Source organism: Manduca sexta, chromosome 21 (genome assembly GCF_014839805.1).
Source record: "Manduca sexta isolate Smith_Timp_Sample1 chromosome 21, JHU_Msex_v1.0, whole genome shotgun sequence".
Taxonomy (NCBI): Eukaryota; Metazoa; Arthropoda; class Insecta; order Lepidoptera; family Sphingidae; genus Manduca; species Manduca sexta.
This window is the reverse complement of record NC_051135.1, coordinates 14,548,848-14,568,133: the sequence shown is the minus strand read 5'-3', so window position 1 is coordinate 14,568,133 and position 19,286 is coordinate 14,548,848. Positions and strand designations below refer to the sequence as shown.

The window sequence follows — 19,286 nt, the reverse complement described above, 5'->3', positions numbered from 1 at the left end:
AGGGCCGTCGGCTCGAGGTTCCGTTCGACATGTCGCGTCGCGCGGCGGCGCCCCCCTCCCCCGGCGGCGCGGCCCCCGCCCCCGCCCCGCGCGCCCCCTCGTGCGCGCTGCTCGACACGTCGCGCGCGCGGGACGGCGCCGACGCGTCCGACGCGTCCGACGTGGCCGACGCGGAGCTGGCTGCGCTGGCCGACAAGCTGCCCGACGACAACATGAACTCCCAGCTGCGGCGCGGCTCGGCGCCCACGCTGCAGCCCAACGGCTGAGCCGCGCCGCCTCCCGCTCGCCCCGCGCCCCGCACCCCGCCGCGACACCCCGCCGCCACCCGCGCGCCTCCGAGCCGCAGTTTGTTTCGATAAGGCTGATTTTACGTAACGTCGGTACAGGCAATGTCGGCGGGCGCCGGTGCGACGCGACGGGGCCGGGCCGGGGCGCGGCCGGGCCGGGGCCGGGCCGGCAGACGAAGCCTCAGACGCTATACTCACGGTACATTCCAGTCCCGCGCCGGCGCGTCCCCGCCCGCACCCGCCGCCCCGCCGCCCCGCCGCCCCGCCGCCCCGCCGCCCCGCGCTCTCCCTAGATACTTAAACCTAAGAGGACGAGTGGGTAGTGTAGAGGTAATTTTGTAAAAATAATTATATTATATGAACGATTATATTATGTAAAATAATAATTTATTACAACGAAGTACTGATATTTAACATGAGAAATAGTTTATAACCGCGTCGTCGTCGCGGGCGGCCCCGCTCTCCCCCCGCCCGTTCCCTTCGGCCCGTTTTGTTTCACCGGGATGTTAATTAGTTGTCCATTGATTCCATATCACAACGTTTATCTACCTCATTTTCTTCGTTGTAAGGTTCTATAAGATGTTGAAATGTTTGAATGTTGATCGATTAAGTTTAGTTTGGCCGAGTCGAGTCCCTCGCTCACGCTCCTTAGTTATTTCTCTTTATTTATTGTTAGAGCAGTAAGAACTGGCGCTGGTTATTATAAACATTATTTTTTCGCCCTCACGTTATATTATTTTACTAAAGCAAGTAGCGTCGCTCCTCAACCCTAGTTTGTATACTACTATTGATACTGGTGTGAAAGTCTCTCTACGATTCTCTGAACTGCGACAACGTTACGTTAAAGTAACGACGTCGACACCGGCATTATAACGATGATCAGGTGTCCTTGTATTCATCTACAATAGTTCTGTAGTATGTTCTCGTATGACAGTGTAGGGTTTGTTTGGTAGTTTACTTAGAATACTATTCTGTACAGGTTTGAGATGACCATTATTGCGTAAATATTTTGCCAAACTGTGGTTACATTTTGTTTGATGTTACAGGTAATAGTTAATGTGTAAACTAACATGTTGAAATATAGTTATTGTAAAATATGTCACAATGACCAATTACAACATATTTATTGTTGTTAGAACTGTCAGATTTGCTAGCGATATTGAAGAGAGCTAGCGGTAAGAGTGATACTCATTATCAAGTTGTCTCATTTCATTCAACCAATTAAATTACTAAACGTAAGGCTGGGATCATCCGGTCATTTCTGAACGCTCTGCCAATTTTATAACCTTGTTCTATATAACATGGTATGCTTGTTTATGTCAGAAAACAGACATAATATGAAGTATTGTAACATGTATGACGTTTGTGTCGTGCACAGTTTGACAAACCGTTGCCGCAATACCCGAGGCATTGGTCATGAACAGCAACCGAGTGAGCGCTCGCGAGTCCGCCCGCCGCGCGCTGCACCTCCGCGCCGGGCTAGGCTGCACCGTGACACGTGACTAATGCCAATGCAATTATTCCTATGTAGAAATACACGGCATGTTGAAAGCAATAAATATATTTAATAAGGTTTCGGTCCAGACGAAGCCGCCGGCTCGCGTCACGACCCGGTCGAGATCGGTCCGCCTGCGGTCGGTATAATATTCGATATGTATATTTATGTTCAGTTTAAAGCACCTACGTACAATTTATATAAGTCGAGAGATACAGTGGTATATATAATCAGAAACGTGTACTTCCCTCGCCTCGTCTCTTGTTCGCTCTGTTGTCAAGTGTTTTGGCTCTATAAATTACTGTATTCTCCATTTGTAAATATAATGTGTAAAGTAAACTCACTTTATGATATAAATGAAAAGGAGAAAAAAAAACGCCGACTATGTACCTGAATTTCAATTACACTAAGTTAAACTAGACTTAGGCGTAGTTTTAGGACTTTAAAATCTAGAATTTTATCTTCGACGCTAGGTTTTTCACAGGGTCTTAAAGCTTCTATTCTGGTTGATCTACGGGAATACATCGATGTAGTGTACTCTGGTCATCGCGGGTTTGTTCGCGTTCGTTTGCACTACACTCCGCACGCGGCGTCGCCCGCCCGAACAACAAATACTTGTTACCTTACTATTGTCACGTGTGTTTGTCATTCCCAAATCGAGCGACATAACGTGACAAAAGATCTGTACAATGATTAAAATGCTACAGCAGGCCTGGATATTACGAGGATTGAGCGAGCCTCTATACCGATACACTTTGACGCCGGAACATACGTCACTGTTGTGTGTCGGTTGCAGCGCCCTCGTAGCCAGAGCACGCGTGTCAGTCCGGGGCGGCGCCGCGGCGGACGTGCGGCCTGCCGGGCAAACACTTCCGTTCCGTTCCGTTACTCCCCAAGTCCCGACACGTCCCGTAATAGTTACTGATATACAACAGTATTGCATTTTATCGCCTTTCATTTTTTACAGTTTTAACATTCATTTAATTTATTATAAACATGTAGGATCATAGCCAAATATTATGTTGGATTTTATTATGCAAAAACATTAACCATACAATTCGATATAAATGTTCCGTGTTTCGTGAAGCCAATAATGAATAGAATTCCGATCGCCTCGGGGTGAAGTACTTACAATGCAATGGAGAACACCTTGTGTTGGGTCGCCAGGTTGGACCCTGAATAGTGTGAGTGTCATAGGAAATCAACTCAGCAACTTGAGATTCAAAGTTGTTGCTGCTTCGGCGATAGAGTCACTCATCAAATAGTACTCCTGTTTGTCAAAAATTTCCCACTAGCTTGGCTTCACTAAACAAGGAATGTTCCAAATAAACAAAATTAGGCGGCCACCATTGTACCATAGGTTTAAGTTGTCTCTACCGTAAGCATACTTATAGTTGAATGTTTAAACGTTTAATGTTTTAAGTGTTGTAAGTCGTTTGATATTCTCACGAGTTCACTCGAGGTTGTGTTAACGATTAATTTTAACCGATATTTATGTATTTAAACTGTATGTTTTTGTTGACCGTTCTTCTGACGTCGTTTGAGAAAAGCCGCTTAACCCATTGACACATATTTTTGATTTTATATTAGACCGGCAGGTCTCGTCACCCCATTACGTATTAAGTAAACAAGAGAAGAATAGGTATTAGGTGCGTAGGGTACGTGATGCAGGCTGCATATATTATGTTTCTATTAATACATTGTTTTTTTTTAAACTCCACTCCCTCCCTGTTGTGATGGCCCGCGGCGTTCCTCAAGCGACGCTCTCAAACGTCACGTATTCACGAACCAAAAGTGTTAGACGCAATAATCGATACCTGAATGTTGTACAATGATATTTGTGTTGAGACTTATTCGTATTCTAGAGTATGGGCGTTGGTGGTAATCTACAATACGTGACCCATTCTTAAGTACAACCTGTCGGAGGTATCTGTGGAGCTGAGCCGCGAGCACCGAGCTGCGTGCCACAGCCTCCGCCAGCGACCTCCACATACACCTCCGACAGCGAGAGGTGATATCGAATATTTTTTGTGAATTCAGTCAGTACGTAAAAGTGAAGTCACAGAGAAGCTCAGATTTTAGCCAACGCTTGTATAAAGTGTAAATAGTATGTTTGTGTGGGACGCTTATTGGTTGGGAATTGAGATCTAACAAATTGTTATGTTTTTCAATTTCTTGTCACACAAGTATTTTTTACAGTAACATTTAGTTATATATTTATATAATATTATTGATTACTTATTTTTTTTATTAAACTATGTATTTGTTGTTTATGATAAATAATATTTTATTGAAGTATATCGGCACCAGCCAATAAGCGCGCCACTCGTCGATTATTATAATAGAGTAATGGATAATGTTAGAGTAAAGGGAAATGTTCGGTTTGAATTACATGTAGACGTTTGTTTTATTTTTATACATTTTTACACATTGGCTTTGTCCGTCCTTTGAGTGAAAAATATAATAAAATAACATAAAAAGCCTGATGTCGTGCCTCTGATGATGATTTGGAATCTCATGTCGCTTGTACGAGTGTACGAGTGGATGTATGGAGGCCAGGACGGCCGCCACAGTTCTGTTCCACCACGAAGCGGGTATGGCATACCATTCCAGTGTTTATATAATATTATTCAATAGCGTATTCGTTTACACCCACACATTCCAATCGGTTGCAATAGTTAGTCACATGACAGATTTTTACCTTTGTACATACTGTTTATTATTTGTCTGTTTAATTTAAATATTAATATAATACGTGTACATGCCTCGTGATACATCTGTAACTGCAAAGCAATAGAAAATTTATATATTTGTTGTACATAAATATATATATAATGTTGTTCATATATGAAATAAAACAATTTAAATTTTTTTGAATGTTAACTGTATGCTGGTAATTAATTGAAATTATACGATCACCTCGTACGCTACGGTCACTTGTGAATACATGGATTTGTGTCGGATTTTAATAGAACAGAATTTAAAAGTTATTGACTATAGATAAGTGAAACTTTGTACGCGCGTTTTTTTCGTTTTGAATGTTATTTATTTAGTGAAGTCAGCCGTGGTAGCATGTACTTAGATGAACTTGAGCAAGCGTCCAGATCAGTAGCGAAATACAAGCGGCTCGCTCGTACTTCGCTCGGTCTAACCAGTGCTTTACACTTTGTTGTGTATTTCGCTTTCATATTATGTTTCTCTTTTCTTTATATTTTATATGTTTATGCGTGATTGAGTGTTATTGGTGTACTTTGTTACGATTAAGTAACGTGTTAATAATGTACCGGGGGACCAAATAGACCTCTGTAGAAGATGTAAGGATTCCTTTCGTAGCGGCTTTCAGTTGGCCCTGTGTTGTAGAGTCGGCTCTGTCGCGTGCGGCGGCGATCGCCCGCTAGCGGCGGAGTCTAGACACCCTTCACTCGCATCTTCAAATAATGTTACCATTGAAAATTATTTAAATTCTATTTTTGATATTACACATAGATTTAAGTTTTAAATGTACGTTATACTTAATAACTTGTTTCAAACCAAACTGTACTACAAAATGTCGGACCACTCCTACAAAAAATATATTTGAGCGTGTAGAAGTTGAAATATATATACCTATTGTAAACTCGTTCCAAAGCACCAATAACATCGATACAGGTGTATGTGTTGTGTAAGTATATAACGACTAGTGCGGTGGCTCAATTTTGTATGTAAGTTAATGTAAATCAGCCACGAACCATGCTTCAAACGATACTGTATTGTACAACACCTGCACTGTGCACACTGGGATGTTTTATTATTACGCGTAGCGGAGAGTGATGTTGGCAGTACGCTCACTTCATCTCTGTATTGTTTTGTTTTTCGTCAACGCTAGCATCCATTCCCTTAAAGATTCATGTTAAGAGTTCATGTACGTTATACCTACTAGAGATAATATATGAACGAGTACAAGTGTGTTACTGCGATGAAATAGTACATAATAAAATATTCCAGCTCGCGTTAAGATATTGTTAAGGAACAAACACTTTGTGGGGCTATGAATTGAATATTATTTGCACGTTACTATTCATATTATTTTGGAAATATTCATATCCCCACAAATCAAAATTAGCTATTAAATTAAGTATAATTGAATCTACCTCAATAAAATTACCCATTAATTGTTGTTTGTAAGTGTTCTTTTGATTCTTATTGTTACTAATAAAATCACTGTATTTGTAGTGTTTTTGATAATGAATAAAGTAATTAGTACCACCATCCCCTTTTGATATGGTAATTGTTATTGCCAAACATTTTGCGAGGCGCGTGCGACTAGATCGGCATCCGCGACCAGCGATCGCGATCAGCGACCGCGACTAGCGACCGCGAATAGCGACCGCGACTAGCGACCGCGACCAGCGAGGCCGCCGCAGCGCCTCTACTTGCGCGTGTACGCTTACCAAGGATACTACTTACATTTGACAAATAAACATTTTTAAACATTAACTTACCTTTTTGATTTATTTTACCAGTCTTTCGAATGCTGGTAATACATACTACTACTGCTGGCAATGATGGTAAGTACTGGCATGCGGGTAGGTAGCGCTACAAGAATTAAAACAACACCAAGTTCTGTTCGTTGTTCTCTTAGCAGAAAAAGTATTTCGTTACTAAGAGCGCCACAGCATTGCTATGGAATAAATGTAGCATTTAACAATTTCACTTTGGTGCACGAATGACACATATTTACGGAGGCGATATGTGGGTGGACCACACCATATTTTAGATTGCGCTACAATAATATAATATGTTATTGAGTTTTGATATACTTTACTACTTCTTATAGGAAAAGTAATTGTGGTAGTGTTGTTAAATATCTTTGTGTTTAGATCAATGTGTTTTACATAAATTGAGTCGTGCTATGGTATAAATATCTACCGTCGATAAGCGGTATGCAAGCCATTCGACCCCGTGTGGTTACTAGGTCTCAAGGTCCCAAAACAAACAAGACGTGTTGTCAATAAATAATATGTATATTCAATGTTTGTTGATGAGCTGCACGAGCAGGCTCTGGCGACAGAGGCGCGACACGGCGCTCTCGTCCTTGCGCCGCAGCTTGGCCGCGAGCCGCGCCAGGCTGAACCGCGCGCGCCGGCTCTGGCGCCGACCGCCCCCTGCGCAAAAACAACGTTGACGCGGAACACCACTTCAAAAACGACATGCTGCTCTTAGTTTCGCAGCTGTCCGATGCAACCGTTTGACGTTTCGACAGAGACGTGTTGGTGAAGTAAAAATAATTCTGAATAACATATAGACGATACGAAAATTAAGAGAGGCATTGCTTTTGTGAAAGCCCTGCCTGTTATAATTTTTAATCATCAGGATGTTCCACTAGTTCGCTGCTGCTAATACTTTTTTATTATTATTATGTGCTTTCGTTGCGTAAAATAAATAAATATCTTTCTTTGTATAATAAACGTCCATACCCTCGGCGACCCTCTGCCACGCCTCCCTGTCCACGTTGACCATGCCGGTGGACGCGCTGCGGCCCAGTGCGCCCGACTCCTGGTTGCCCGAGCTCTGAGACTCAGTCACGTCGCTCTCACAGCTTATTCGGCTCGATCTGAAACCATATATTTTACTTTATTGAACTGTAAAGTAAAAATGTTAGGTACACCCTAAAAAATATTATTCTTAGTAGACATTCGCATACAGTAATACCTATCTAACAGTACTTAACAGCATATATAGATGCTAGCACTTTCATTTACTTAAACTTGGAGTTTACAAATAAATCCAAATAGACCATTACCATATTATATATATCGATGAAATAGACACTTCTATATTGGGAACACTGGTGAGTGGTTTTATAGGTGTTCTAACACTAGCCTTCGTCGGAATTTCACATATCTACTATGTGTGTTTATTTACAAAATCACACAAGACTAAAACCGACACACGGTTAATTGAAACCTAATGTATCTAAAAAAAAGTTACATCGTCAAGAAATTAGTAATTCTGATTTTTGATACAACCTTAGAACAAATTTTTGGATTACACATAATGAAACACAATGGTTTCGTAGAGGGGTTACACCCCTTTGGACTTGCAAAAATCACAACTCAATTTATCTATACTATTATGTAACCTATCTATAGCATTATATAAAGCTGAAGAGTTTGTATGTTCGTTTGTTTCAATGCGATAATCTCAGGAGTTTTTTTATACGTGCACACTGCACTGCAATGTGCCCCACTGCACCTGATTGTATGTGGAGTTGGTTCCAACAGAATCTCAACTAGCAGGAGATGATTACCTTTCGGCAGTCAACACATTTATACCGGCTTTTTGAAACCGCATATAACAGGCCGATCCCGTACGCGACACACTTACGTGGGCCACTATGGCGGGTTTTAAGGGCCCGGCTACAGCTAAGCGCGGCGTTCTAAAAAATATATTATAGAACAGAGTACACCGCCGCGTATGTCTGCCTATCTTAACGCGATAAAGTTAAAAACTATCCAACGTATTTTTAGGAAATTTGGTATTGAGATAGTTCGAGACCTTGGGAAGAACATAGACTACTTTCTATCCCGGGAAAATATAAAGCGGGACTCCTATTCCCGAAACCTCTTTTTAAAAGTTAATTATGAAATATAAAATAATGCCTCAATCATAATATGACATTCGGTAAGGAGATATATGTAATAAAGGCGGCCTACCTGTCCCCCGGCCTCAAGTCGCTTGCCGAGCTAGTTCCCTCCCTCCGCATAGGCACCGTCGAGAGGAACTTGTCTCTGGCTGCCTTTAGCCGCGCCGCTCTTTCTGAAAGTACCGCCATTGTCGTTTCCATTTCAGTGGACGTTGTGGGTGGCTCCACTGACGATATGGACCGCGTAAACAACCCAGGATTATCCGCCATAAGCTCTGAAATACTTGGCACTATTATTTCGGATCTCTGTCTCATGATAGGCAAAGATTGTGTGTCCGAACTTTTGATGTCAGCTTGATTCTTAATCAGGCTGGGGACTATAGTGTCCGTACTAGCTGCAGGGACTATTGTCTCTTGACTATCCTCAATCTTTGTGTTGTTTGGAGGCGGTTCGAGTTTGTTCTGCTCCGGGTGCAGTGCGTTAGCGCTGTGGGACTTCAAAACTCCGTCGATTGACGGAGGGGCTGGGTTAAGATGTTTTTCAGCTGATGTTTGGTCTCGTCGGGAAAGTTGGCATGCACTTGCGGATTTCTGGACTTCTCTTTCAAGGAATGGGTTGTTTCTGAAAAAATATACACACAAATTAAGTATTAAAAGCTGTTTACTACAGTAAAAATATAAAAATATTTTCTTACAAAATACTACAATGTTGTTACCTGATATTAATTCCAACGGGCATGTCTGGAGGTCGTCGTCGTTCAGTGGAAGGTGATCTCCAAGCAGGGGATGAAGCTCCACTGCTTGCGCCAGAAGTAGGGCCTTATAAATTTAGAGATAAATTACAAGTAATTTTTTTATAAGATGAAGTACAAGTCTTGTTCGTAGTAATAAAATATTGTGTCAATATTACTTACCTTCTTCGTTGATCTTCTTGTTGTATCGTTGAATCATGATTCGTATAGAAGGTGCAGTTTCCTTTGATACCGGCTTTCGTTGCGATGATGGTGACGAAGGGAGCGGAGGTCTGCTTCTTTTCTTTTGCTCTTCACCTTCTACCAGATCGCTAGCGCTTTTCGAGCGGATTTCCTCATGTTTCTTTTGAGGCTTTTCTACCTTTTGCTCTCGTTTTTTAATTTCCGTGTTACGGTAAGCGTGTTCTGAAGGTCTTACTTCAGCGAGATCTTCCACGTCTACCGGTATAACGGCTCTGGGTACCGATTCACCGCTACGCACGACCGGGGAAAAGATTTTTCTTGTCGTTTTAACGATGACCTCTGGTGACCCGTCCCTTGGTTCCGGAGCTTTGAATTTTAAAACAAAGACCTGAAATATACCCATTATTAAAATGTAATTAATCATCTATCTATATCTATACTTATAATAAATCTGTAGAGAGGTCAATTCTGTACATGAAATATATTTCCAAAATAACTATCAGGGGGTGATTAGGGATCGATACTGATGCCAAAAATGCAATTAGTAAAATTTTTGTCTGTCTGTCTGTCTGTCTGTCTATCTGTCTGTCTGTCTGTCTGTCTGTCTGTCTGTATAACCGTTATAGAAACAAAAACTACTCGACGGATTTTAACGAAACTTGGTACAATTATTTTTCATACTCCTGAGCTGGTTATAGTATACTTTTCATCACGCTATAATTAATAGGAGCAGAGCAGTGAAGGGAAATGTTGGGAAAACGGGAGAAGTTACTCAATTTTTTAAGCTTCCGTCGCGTGTGCAACCTTAATGGTTAAAGTTACACAGAAATCATGTATGACGGAAATGTTCTCCTTAAAATTATGTAAAAAAATATCCCACGACAGCATATGTCTATCTTTTATGGTTGACTCACAATAACACGTGTAACTCCCGATAGCTTAGCAGTTCGAAGCTTTCTCATTATATTTGTCTACTCTTACGTTTATAACACTCTCAGTCATCCCTAATTAAAAAAGTTTACATTATTAAATATTCCATAAAAAATAATCATAGAAATCGGTATAGAAACACCAAAGTTATACATGAGATACGCTAATAATAAGCCATCATACGTGAATACTGAATCATGCTATAAGGATTATTTCTGTATATATATAAGGTCGCGAACGCACAGGCAGGCGGCTTGCTTGGCACCTAGAGGCTAGCGAATCACCTAGCAAGTAGCTTCGTTAAACGAACATTCTCGAACGTTCGCGACCGGCTCCATTTTTGAAGTCCGAAATCCACGCGGGCGAAGCTGCAGGCGGAAGCTAGTATATAAATATTCTGGGGGCAATTTGTTATTGTGGATACATATTATAATTACTCACCTCTCCTTCAGAATCTGAGTGCAGCGAGGCGGGAGGTGTTCTTGGCTTTTCGGAGGCGCGGCGCGGCCTTTTGCGTCGTCTTGGAATTTCTACTGTGACGGTGCTCACTTCTGGCTCGCTGTCACTTTCGGAAGGTTTAGACTGTTCCCTTTCTAGCCGGGCTCGGGATTTGGTTTTCTTCTTACCGTTGCTCTTATCCGCCTCCTTTCTCTTATTATCCTCTTTGGATTCTTCGATACTTTCTCTTGATCCTTTTACGTTTTGCTTAGTAACTTTTTCAATTGTATTCTTTATATCTGACTCAATTTTGTCGTATTTGCAATATTCTTTTACTGAGTCATCTAATACCTCTTCGTCTTTAAATCGACTAGAACCTCTTTCTATTTCTTCTATAGTTTTTCTAATAAACATCGCGTCTTCTTCTATACTCGTCTGCCTACTAAGAATTCTTCTGTTCTTCTCTAATTGTTTGGTCTGTAACAGTGTGTTTACTATATTGAAACATTTATTTATAACTTTATTCGCTCAAAGTAATTTTGGGTTACCTGTTCTCGTGCAGTTTTTGGCCTTGTGCCTGATTCTTTGGTTTTCACTCGGCGAGGTTCTGAAAGAATGACTATTGGAATTTTGAATATCATTGTTGTTACTCATTTTTAAACATAAATGTCTAATAAAGAAATACAGCAAAATAAATATATCGTCTTTTAAAGACGTTGTTGTCGAGTAGTCTTGAGTTACGTTTACAGTGTGGAGGCCTCGGGTTTGATACCGGGGCCGGGTAAAGTGATATTGGGTTTTTCTACTCAGCATCAGCCTGGAGACTGAAATTTGTTCCCGATATGGCTATATTCCTATCATATCATGAGACAGAATAAACACGTCAGAAAGTGGGTACAGTTGTTACGCCTCTGCCCACCTCTTAGGGATAAAAGGCGCGCGTATGTTTTATGGAATTTTAGTACTGTCTGGTCTCGTGTATGTTTTTTTTTTACTTAAGGAAACTGCGGGACATTTTTCAATATGGGAATATATTTATTTTCTGTATAGTTAAGTATTATATACGTGTACAAGAATTATCTACATTTTACCAACGGATCAGACTCGTGAATCTCACCGGCACCATTCGGCTGTAAGACGGCAGTCCCGGTGACCGCGGAGCTGGTCTCGCACAGCAGCCTGGCCTCGGCCTGTCCGTACGTGTAGACGGGCTTCTGCGGCGTGTGTCGCGGGGACACGGCCACCAGCGGCGCCGCCGTGCACACCTCCTCCGCCTCCACCTCCACGAGCACCGCGCCGCGTGTCTCGCCGCTCTCCTGCTCCTCCAGTCCGTCCAGCTGCAAACACGCGCTTTGTTAAGTATATTTCAGCGTCGGTCAGGTTCTCAAATAGTAAACTTTTATTTATTAGGAAGGCGCCAGTGTTGTTGCGATTAGCAAAAATATAGACGACGTACCTAAACTATTGTGATTCCTCATGGGCAAAGGCAGATATTTGACTGACCGGATTTTTCTTTGTTTTTATAATAGGAACCTACTTCACTTGTTCTGATCCCTTGTAAAGACGATGAATATTATGTGTTTTTAGAGGATAAGTTATAAAAGTTGTTAGATCTTACAGAATGTTCTCTCTCGTAATCGGAGTCAAAGTCATCAACATCGTTGACGCTGAGGCTGGAGGCGTGAAGTCGGCCCGAGCCGGCAGTCGAGGGCGCCACACTGCCGTCGGACTGCGTGCGCGTCAGCGGAGCCTGTGCTGTCTTGCCTCGCGCCTTGGCCGCGCGCAGTAGCGCCGACGTGGACGCCTCGGGGGCGATGCCGCGGGACTTCTCCCACTCGTGCAGCTTGCGGGTAAACGAACGAGATATTCCTGGAAATTATCCAAAATATTAGAACAATTATAATTGGGAAACTGGTGATGTTTTAGATTCAGTGACTCATGACACTGAATAGACATTTTTCTTTATATAAAGCATAATATTGTGAGTTGTCGTGTATTATATTATTATACCCATCATCATTTTAACCTGTCCTCCTATCGCATCATAAAATATTCTTGGAGAACAGCCCCTAACTGTTTTGATCACTCAAATTGAAGTTAAGCTACACTAACCTTTGAACTTGAAGAGTCCGGTGGAGGTCTGCACGAGTACCTCGTCGGGCTTGGTCGCCTCCTCCCACGCCGGCACTGAGTTGGTCTCTTTCATACGCTTCCATTCGTCTGGAAACAGCCCACAGATAAAGATAGTAATGCATATTATATATGCTATAATACCCGCCTCAGTGCTGCCATCGTAATACTGTCTCAATAGTGTAGATGCATTGTGTGCTACAGGGCCGTAGCTAGACTTGAATTTAAGGTAGGGCAGGTGTTATTACAAGCAGGGCGGAAATAAAAATGTTACTAGATCTGATCTGCTCAATCGATTTTTGATTTTGTTGGTCTTGACTTGAGAACGTGAGTAAAAAAAAATAAATAAATAAAAAAAAAGCTTAATACTTACCAGTGGCGAAGGGTGAAAATTTTCAAAAGGTAACCCGAGGAATTATTTTTTTCTACAGTTAACATATAATACGCTGTTCACAATAAATAAAAATCAATAAAATATTATAATACTTAATAATTTCCTTCTAATAAACATTATCTAAACTCAAAATTTAAAAAATAAGCACACATTTTGAAATCGGTACCTAAAAGAGTCCAACAATAATTAATAACAAACACTATACACAAACACTAATTATACATTCTAAATTATTAAAATATTTCGCGCCAATAGCTCAACATGAAGCCGCAAATTCTCGGGTTACCCTGTAGTATACATACACGCACGCATACATGTATTTTTACGTCACTTCCAAAAGATTAGACAAAGACACTGCGCTGCGTGTGAAAGAGACAACAATATCTCGAGGGAAGCTATGCGCGGCCGGGTTCACTTCGAACACTATAAGGCGCGAGCACTGCGCGCGAGTTACGATTTAACGAATTGATAATAATATGAACTATATACCGTGTTAAAGTATTTATTTAATTAATTAAGTATAAGATGACTCGTTTAAGTATACTATTATTGTTTTAGATAGTTATATTGTTATGTTTTTCTGTTATTATTTTTAATCAATTTGAAAAAGGTAACCCGGTAGGAATCGGCTTGTATGGACGCTTCGCCACTGCTATACAGATTGTAACAAAATTCCCAAAATCTCGAAAGAGAGTTATTTCACCCATCAATACGAATAACTCTTACTATGGGACCAACTTCTGAATAGTAAAATAAAAAACCCGCTGCTCCATATATTTTCATTGAGTAGTAATGTACAATTTAGTTGATTATTAAGGTAGGGCATTGCCCCACAATGCCCCCCCCCCCCCTAGCTACGGCCCTGGTGTGCGACACTGCTCTGAGGTCCCGGACTCCATACCTGGCTCGGGCAAAGTAATAGTGAATTTTTCTGCTCAGTATCAGACCGGAGTTGCGAAATGTGAATGCCCTGATTGCTAATCTGTCTATCTCTTTGGAGATAAAAGTTTGATGTGCTATACATTGTTTCAACAGTTTATAATGAGCAAGGTTATGTAATGAAGTAATGTAAATATTCTCGTACCCCATTTCTTGAGGAAGTCCTCGCTGAGGTCCTGGCGGGCGGGCACTGGCAGTGGCTGCTTCACACCCCTCTTCCTCCACTCCGACAATTGGTTGCGAAAGTCGAGAGAGAGCTGCTCCTCCGTTGCCACCGGACCTGATGCTATTTCTTTATTATAAAACCGCTTACACAAATATAAAATTAAGATAAATCCTTATTCTTGTGATGCGAACCCGGCGGCCTAAAATATCATTAATACTAATACCGGCTCTGTATTGCATACTGTCCCACTGCTGGGAACGGGCCCCCTTTACTACTAAGAGGAGAGCTTTAGTCCACCATGCTGGACATACTTCACATACTTCACTTCTAAATTCTTATAGAGAATTATTAGGTATATAGTTTTCCTCACGATGTTTTTCTTCACCGGTAAAGTGAACGATGTACAATGAATAAACAATATACACATAAATTGTCTCAGCAGTCCATTAATTCACAATTAAGCTATGGCGCACTTTGTGATAAGCTAAAATATCATTATAACTATGAATTTACCGTAGACGGAGAGGTTGCAAGGTGGCAGGGGGTGCCTGCCGGCGGAGAGCTTGTCGCGGCGGTCGGAGAACTCCCGGTGCAGCCGCGACTGCAGCGCCGCGTAGTCGCGCGCGATCTCATCGCGCACGCCCGCGCCCGCCTCGCACCCGCTGCTCACGCCCTCCGTCTCTGCACAGAGCACATCACGTGCGTCAGAAACTCAGGCGCTAGCGTCGTTGAAGGGAATAGTGCACGCCAAGCCCTCCCGAATATACAGGATTGCAATTAAAATAATATTTATTTAGGTTGAATCTTAGTAATTAAAGTTTTTCTTTTGTAAGATACTTTGCTTGTCTAGTCAAGTTAGTTTAGTGAATTTAGAACGGGAGCGTCTCTACTAACCTTTTAAGCATGAAGAACAGAGATTTTGTATACGCTTTCATGAAGGGTAACTTTATGTAGGTTATACTGTGTACTGTGTGTATCAAATATTGCATTATTAATGCATGGCGTTAACATTTGTATTTATCTAGCTTTTAAGGTTCTAGAACCTATAGAAGTTTTCGGGCGAAACTAAGCTGCGTCTCAAGTCTATAAACATTTGTTTCGCGGCGGTCGCGTTTACGAAAACTCCCTAGCCACAGCGATCTCAAAATTATAGTGACACTACAGGTGACGCAATGTCACGACTAGTGTTGAGCCACCGATAATGGTGACCATTAGCGATGGTATTCTATACATTCTAGGAACTAATTATGACAATGTGTATGCGTTCATGTGGTGGGCCACTTTCGATACATTTACAGTTATAAGCATTTAAAACGTTCATAAAGTAGGTTTGACCATATAATTACATTAGTAGAGTAAAATGACTTGTGATACAAAAGAGAAGAGGTTAGCTAGTAAGATAACTTGCATTTCTAAGATCGTTTTACAGCACAATTCACATAGTTAGCTGACTAAACAATAAAGTTGATCAAAACAAATGTCTGGTTTTCATCAGTAATATTATGAACTGAGGAAAGGCAAAACTTGATTAATCACGCTATATATCTTTTCGTTTAATAAATTATATTCATAAAATGTACTTTGATAGTTGATTCATTTGACTTGGTGATTGCATTGGTACATAATGTACTGAATTAATGATTTGTAAACAAAAGTAAACTATCGATATTATTAGAATCGAACACGTCTCAGCTAAATCCATCACAAAGCAATGTCCAAAACTGTCAATCAAAGTAACATTGTACAACAACATTTACCACAAAATGTAAACATTAACATTCAACTATAAAACGGGAAAATGTATGAATATCTATAATATTTGTTTGTGTTTTGTTCATCTGAGATCGATGGAGAATACAGCTGCGTGTTTTGAGCGTGTATCGAGCGCGCGGAATATATTGACTTCAAGTTTTAACAGTGTTCTGTAATTACTTTGAGACAAGCCTGCATGTTCAGACCGCTCACGAGACCTCGGCTGCACTCTCCACTGGTACAGCTTTACGTCCGTTCATATACAGTGTACCTACATATAACTTATATTGTGTTGCAGGCGGCTGAAAATCTCCAATGATCCCCGGCTACATTATATTTCTGATATTCTTCGTGGTTTTATACGCTGCTGTGAGTTTATTCAGTCAATTACATTTTTAGTATGAGAAATTAAGAGGATCAGTATCTACTTAATATAATTCCATTTATATTGACTCAATAACACAAACAGTGTGTCATTGGCTTGATGATAACCACGTTTATTTCACCGACCGGCTACCACGTATATTTCATAATGTCGGGACTCTGGGAAGCTATTTAAGTCCCATAATATATCCGGTATATTATTAGAATATCCCATTGCACTATGTTTAACATTGCGTGATTCCATTTGATGTGACACAGACAAATGAGAACCGTCAGGTGACGGCGACGGCATCAGCTCTGCGAGAGATCTGGTCGGGCGGGTGTCGGCTGTCGTGCCGCCGCAGCGAGTGCAGTGGGCTGAGCGGGCTCGTCGGCACCGCGGCGCCCGGCACCAGCGGCGCTGCCACCACCCACGACTGCATCTGCGAGTTCTGCCCGTGTGCGCTCATTGACAGCGTCCTCAGGTATTTACCAGCTCGTTCATAAGCTCGGGTGCCTTACTTTTGTTTGCTCTCGTAAAAATTTGAATAATATCTTTTCATAAACTATGTAGATGTCAGTAACCGCAATAATCGTTTCAGAAACTGTGTGCCGGCGACCGCGGCGTACAACACCACCGTCGAGACTCTGTCCGAGTTCTACTACAGCATATTAAAAACGGTAAATCACACACCAACGTAGAAAAATTGCACCATCCTGGATTGATTCCAAGAATTCCACGCTTTCCAATGTTTAGGCGGTAAATCAGCGCGGCACGCGAGAAATTCCCGTGTTATTTTAGTTATGTATCGGCGCGATAATTGACCGTCTCCTCCCGTATCACGTCAAGGTCCCGCCGCGTGACTAGCTTTGTTCATCTCAATTATCATTGTCTTAATCATTTAATATACATTTTTTTCCAATTCCCATCACTGACTTTGAAACTAGCTCTGTGGCGCTCCGTCAAGCAATCCTTTATGAGACGACTTCCTACACATATATACACACAATCCCGCCTTTTATTCCCAAAAGTATAACTAGTGCATCCACTTTCCGCCATGTGTATTCCATTTCATGATGTGATAGGGGGCGAGCCTATCGCCAAATTTGACAAAATTACAGACTCCGGGCTGATGAGCAGAAAATCCAATATCACTTTGCTGGACCTGGGACTCGAACCCTAGCTCTCAGAACGGTAGTCGTAGCGCGCATGCTATAAAACTACACCACCGGGGCAGTCTACACTTAGATGAAACTATTTCAAATTGGTATTACAGAAGAAAACTCTCGTAACACATTATTGTTTTGTTTGAGAAGCATGGGTCGAGTAGTGATTACGCCAACCATTGAAATAGATACTTAGCCACATACAACTAAAAGAGATTTACCCAAACGCATTAAATTGTGATCGCCGCCTGCTCCTAATGAGATTCCAATTACGCTGGGATCGATTACTAGGTCAATCAATCAAATCAGTCTTACGATATAAATAAACACGCTATAAATAAACACGCTATATTACCAAGGATTAGAATTTGTACTGAAAAGTTCGTCACTTTTCACATATTAGGACGAAAAATAAGTTCGGTAATTAGCAGGCGCATTACTTGTGCATCTTGCTGGTTTCTCCAAGGATAACTTCAGTTTTTTGACGTTTCAGTTCGCGGAGATGTACATGCTGGTGCAGAGCGCGCTGGAGTGCGGCGTGTCGTGCCAGCGACCGGCGCAGGTGAATTCAACAGACTTACAAAGCAAATTCAATTCAAATACACTTAAGTATTTAAGTCATAATATTATAACATTCCATGAATTTAACGGTAACATGCTTTGCTGAGTTCTTAGTAGAGTTTCTGCAATTTAACATTTTAGTTTTAAAGTGATGTCAGTTATAGCCGCGATGTTCATCTTTGCTTTTTTAATCTGTATGTTGCTCTCGTTTACATTTGAATAAACAACAACGCGCTCTAGTTAACGTCAGACAACTTGTTTATAGTTTTTGCTTTATATAATCTTTAAAAATATTGTTAGTATTTAATGGGTTACTGAAAGTGAAACCGCAGATCAAATTTCTTAAATTTATAAACTCCCTTGTTTTATTTCAGTTGCTCAATTTAAGCCGTCTTGATTCAAATGAAAACTTTAACTTCGATGGAACGGTTCTAAAGGAGAAGGTGGTAGAGAAGGAGATTGAAAACTTGAAAGGGAAGGATAAAACCATCGACAAAATAAGAAAGAAATTATCTGCCCTCAGCAAAACAGATTTAAATTTGTCCAAACTTGGTATTGACAAAATTAAATCTTCTTTATCAGTTAAAAGCGCAAAGGAAAGCAAAACTGATGTTGGTAAAGAAGAAAAAGAAATAAAATTTGCAAAACAGAAAAGTGGGAATGTTAGTGCGCATTCGTCGAAGGACTCGACCCTAGGCGCGCCGTCGCCATCCACCAGCAGCGGGCACTGTCCGCGCTGCGTCGAAAAAGGAAGAGTCTGTATCGGTACATGTCCCAAGGCTAATGTCGAGAGCAAAAAATAAACTTGGTTAGCTCATAAAATAACTCTCATTTTATTTAAACCTAATTTAATGCATTATTATATTATCCCTGTGCAATGTAATAACGAAATATTTAATTCGTAAAATGTACTATTCAAAACATATTGATTTAGCTAAATACCTGGAATCTTCTACAAAGATGTGATTTGAAAAGTCGTTCGCTGTAGAAAATATCAGCGTTTCCTGACAAAATAGTCCAGTACTGTTTTGATGAATTTATTCAAAGTGTACATAACATGTATATAGGAATACCTAAAAGTGTACCACATAGAGTTTACAGGTC

The 19,286-nt window shown here is 41.1% G+C and overlaps 2 protein-coding genes across 6 annotated transcripts in view; one reads left to right on the top strand and one right to left on the bottom strand.

Annotated features, from left to right (window-relative positions):
• Positions 1-6,764: 6,764 nt before the first annotated feature.
• Positions 6,765-19,286, bottom strand: part of LOC115447906 — a 36,972-nt gene continuing 24,450 nt past the window's right edge. For 2 of the 4 annotated variants that reach the window (XM_037440866.1, XM_037440868.1), the window contains 12 exons: positions 14,853-15,020; positions 14,319-14,459; positions 12,823-12,930; positions 12,329-12,579; positions 11,828-12,047; positions 11,259-11,329; positions 10,714-11,187; positions 9,322-9,730; positions 9,124-9,226; positions 8,478-9,029; positions 7,239-7,375; positions 6,765-6,926 (listed from right to left, as the gene is read on the bottom strand). In XM_037440866.1, coding sequence (XP_037296763.1) covers positions 6,790-6,926; positions 7,239-7,375; positions 8,478-9,029; positions 9,124-9,226; positions 9,322-9,730; positions 10,714-11,187; positions 11,259-11,329; positions 11,828-12,047; positions 12,329-12,579; positions 12,823-12,930; positions 14,319-14,459; positions 14,853-15,020 — 2,771 coding nt within the window. In that variant the 3' untranslated portion in view covers positions 6,765-6,789. The remainder of the gene's footprint in view (positions 6,927-7,238; positions 7,376-8,477; positions 9,030-9,123; positions 9,227-9,321; positions 9,731-10,713; positions 11,188-11,258; positions 11,330-11,827; positions 12,048-12,328; positions 12,580-12,822; positions 12,931-14,318; positions 14,460-14,852; positions 15,021-19,286) is intronic. The other 2 variants (XM_037440867.1, XM_030175195.2) reach the window with 2 other exon arrangements.
• LOC115447908 lies at positions 16,036-19,007 on the top strand. 2 transcript variants are annotated; one of them, XM_030175199.2, is made up of 6 exons: positions 16,036-16,139; positions 16,390-16,460; positions 16,734-16,939; positions 17,057-17,135; positions 18,115-18,183; positions 18,557-19,007. In XM_030175199.2, exons 2-6 carry the CDS (start codon positions 16,407-16,409, stop codon positions 18,983-18,985), a joined length of 837 nt encoding a protein of 278 aa, XP_030031059.1. In that variant the 5' UTR covers positions 16,036-16,139; positions 16,390-16,406; the 3' UTR covers positions 18,986-19,007. The 2 variants fall into 2 exon arrangements, with proteins under 2 accessions (XP_030031059.1, XP_030031060.1); XM_030175200.2 differs by lacking the exons at positions 16,036-16,139; positions 16,390-16,460 and adding an exon at positions 16,237-16,329.

Bases quoted from the DNA above. Each gene is read 5' to 3' on its own strand.
- LOC115447908 (XM_030175199.2), top strand. From the start codon at position 16,407: ATGATCCCCGGCTACATTATATTTCTGATATTCTTCGTGGTTTTATAC. The intron at 17,136-18,114 runs GTAAATCACACA...TTGACGTTTCAG, and splicing joins ACTACAGCATATTAAAAACG to TTCGCGGAGATGTACATGCT. The intron at 18,184-18,556 runs GTGAATTCAACA...GTTTTATTTCAG, and splicing joins CGTGCCAGCGACCGGCGCAG to TTGCTCAATTTAAGCCGTCT.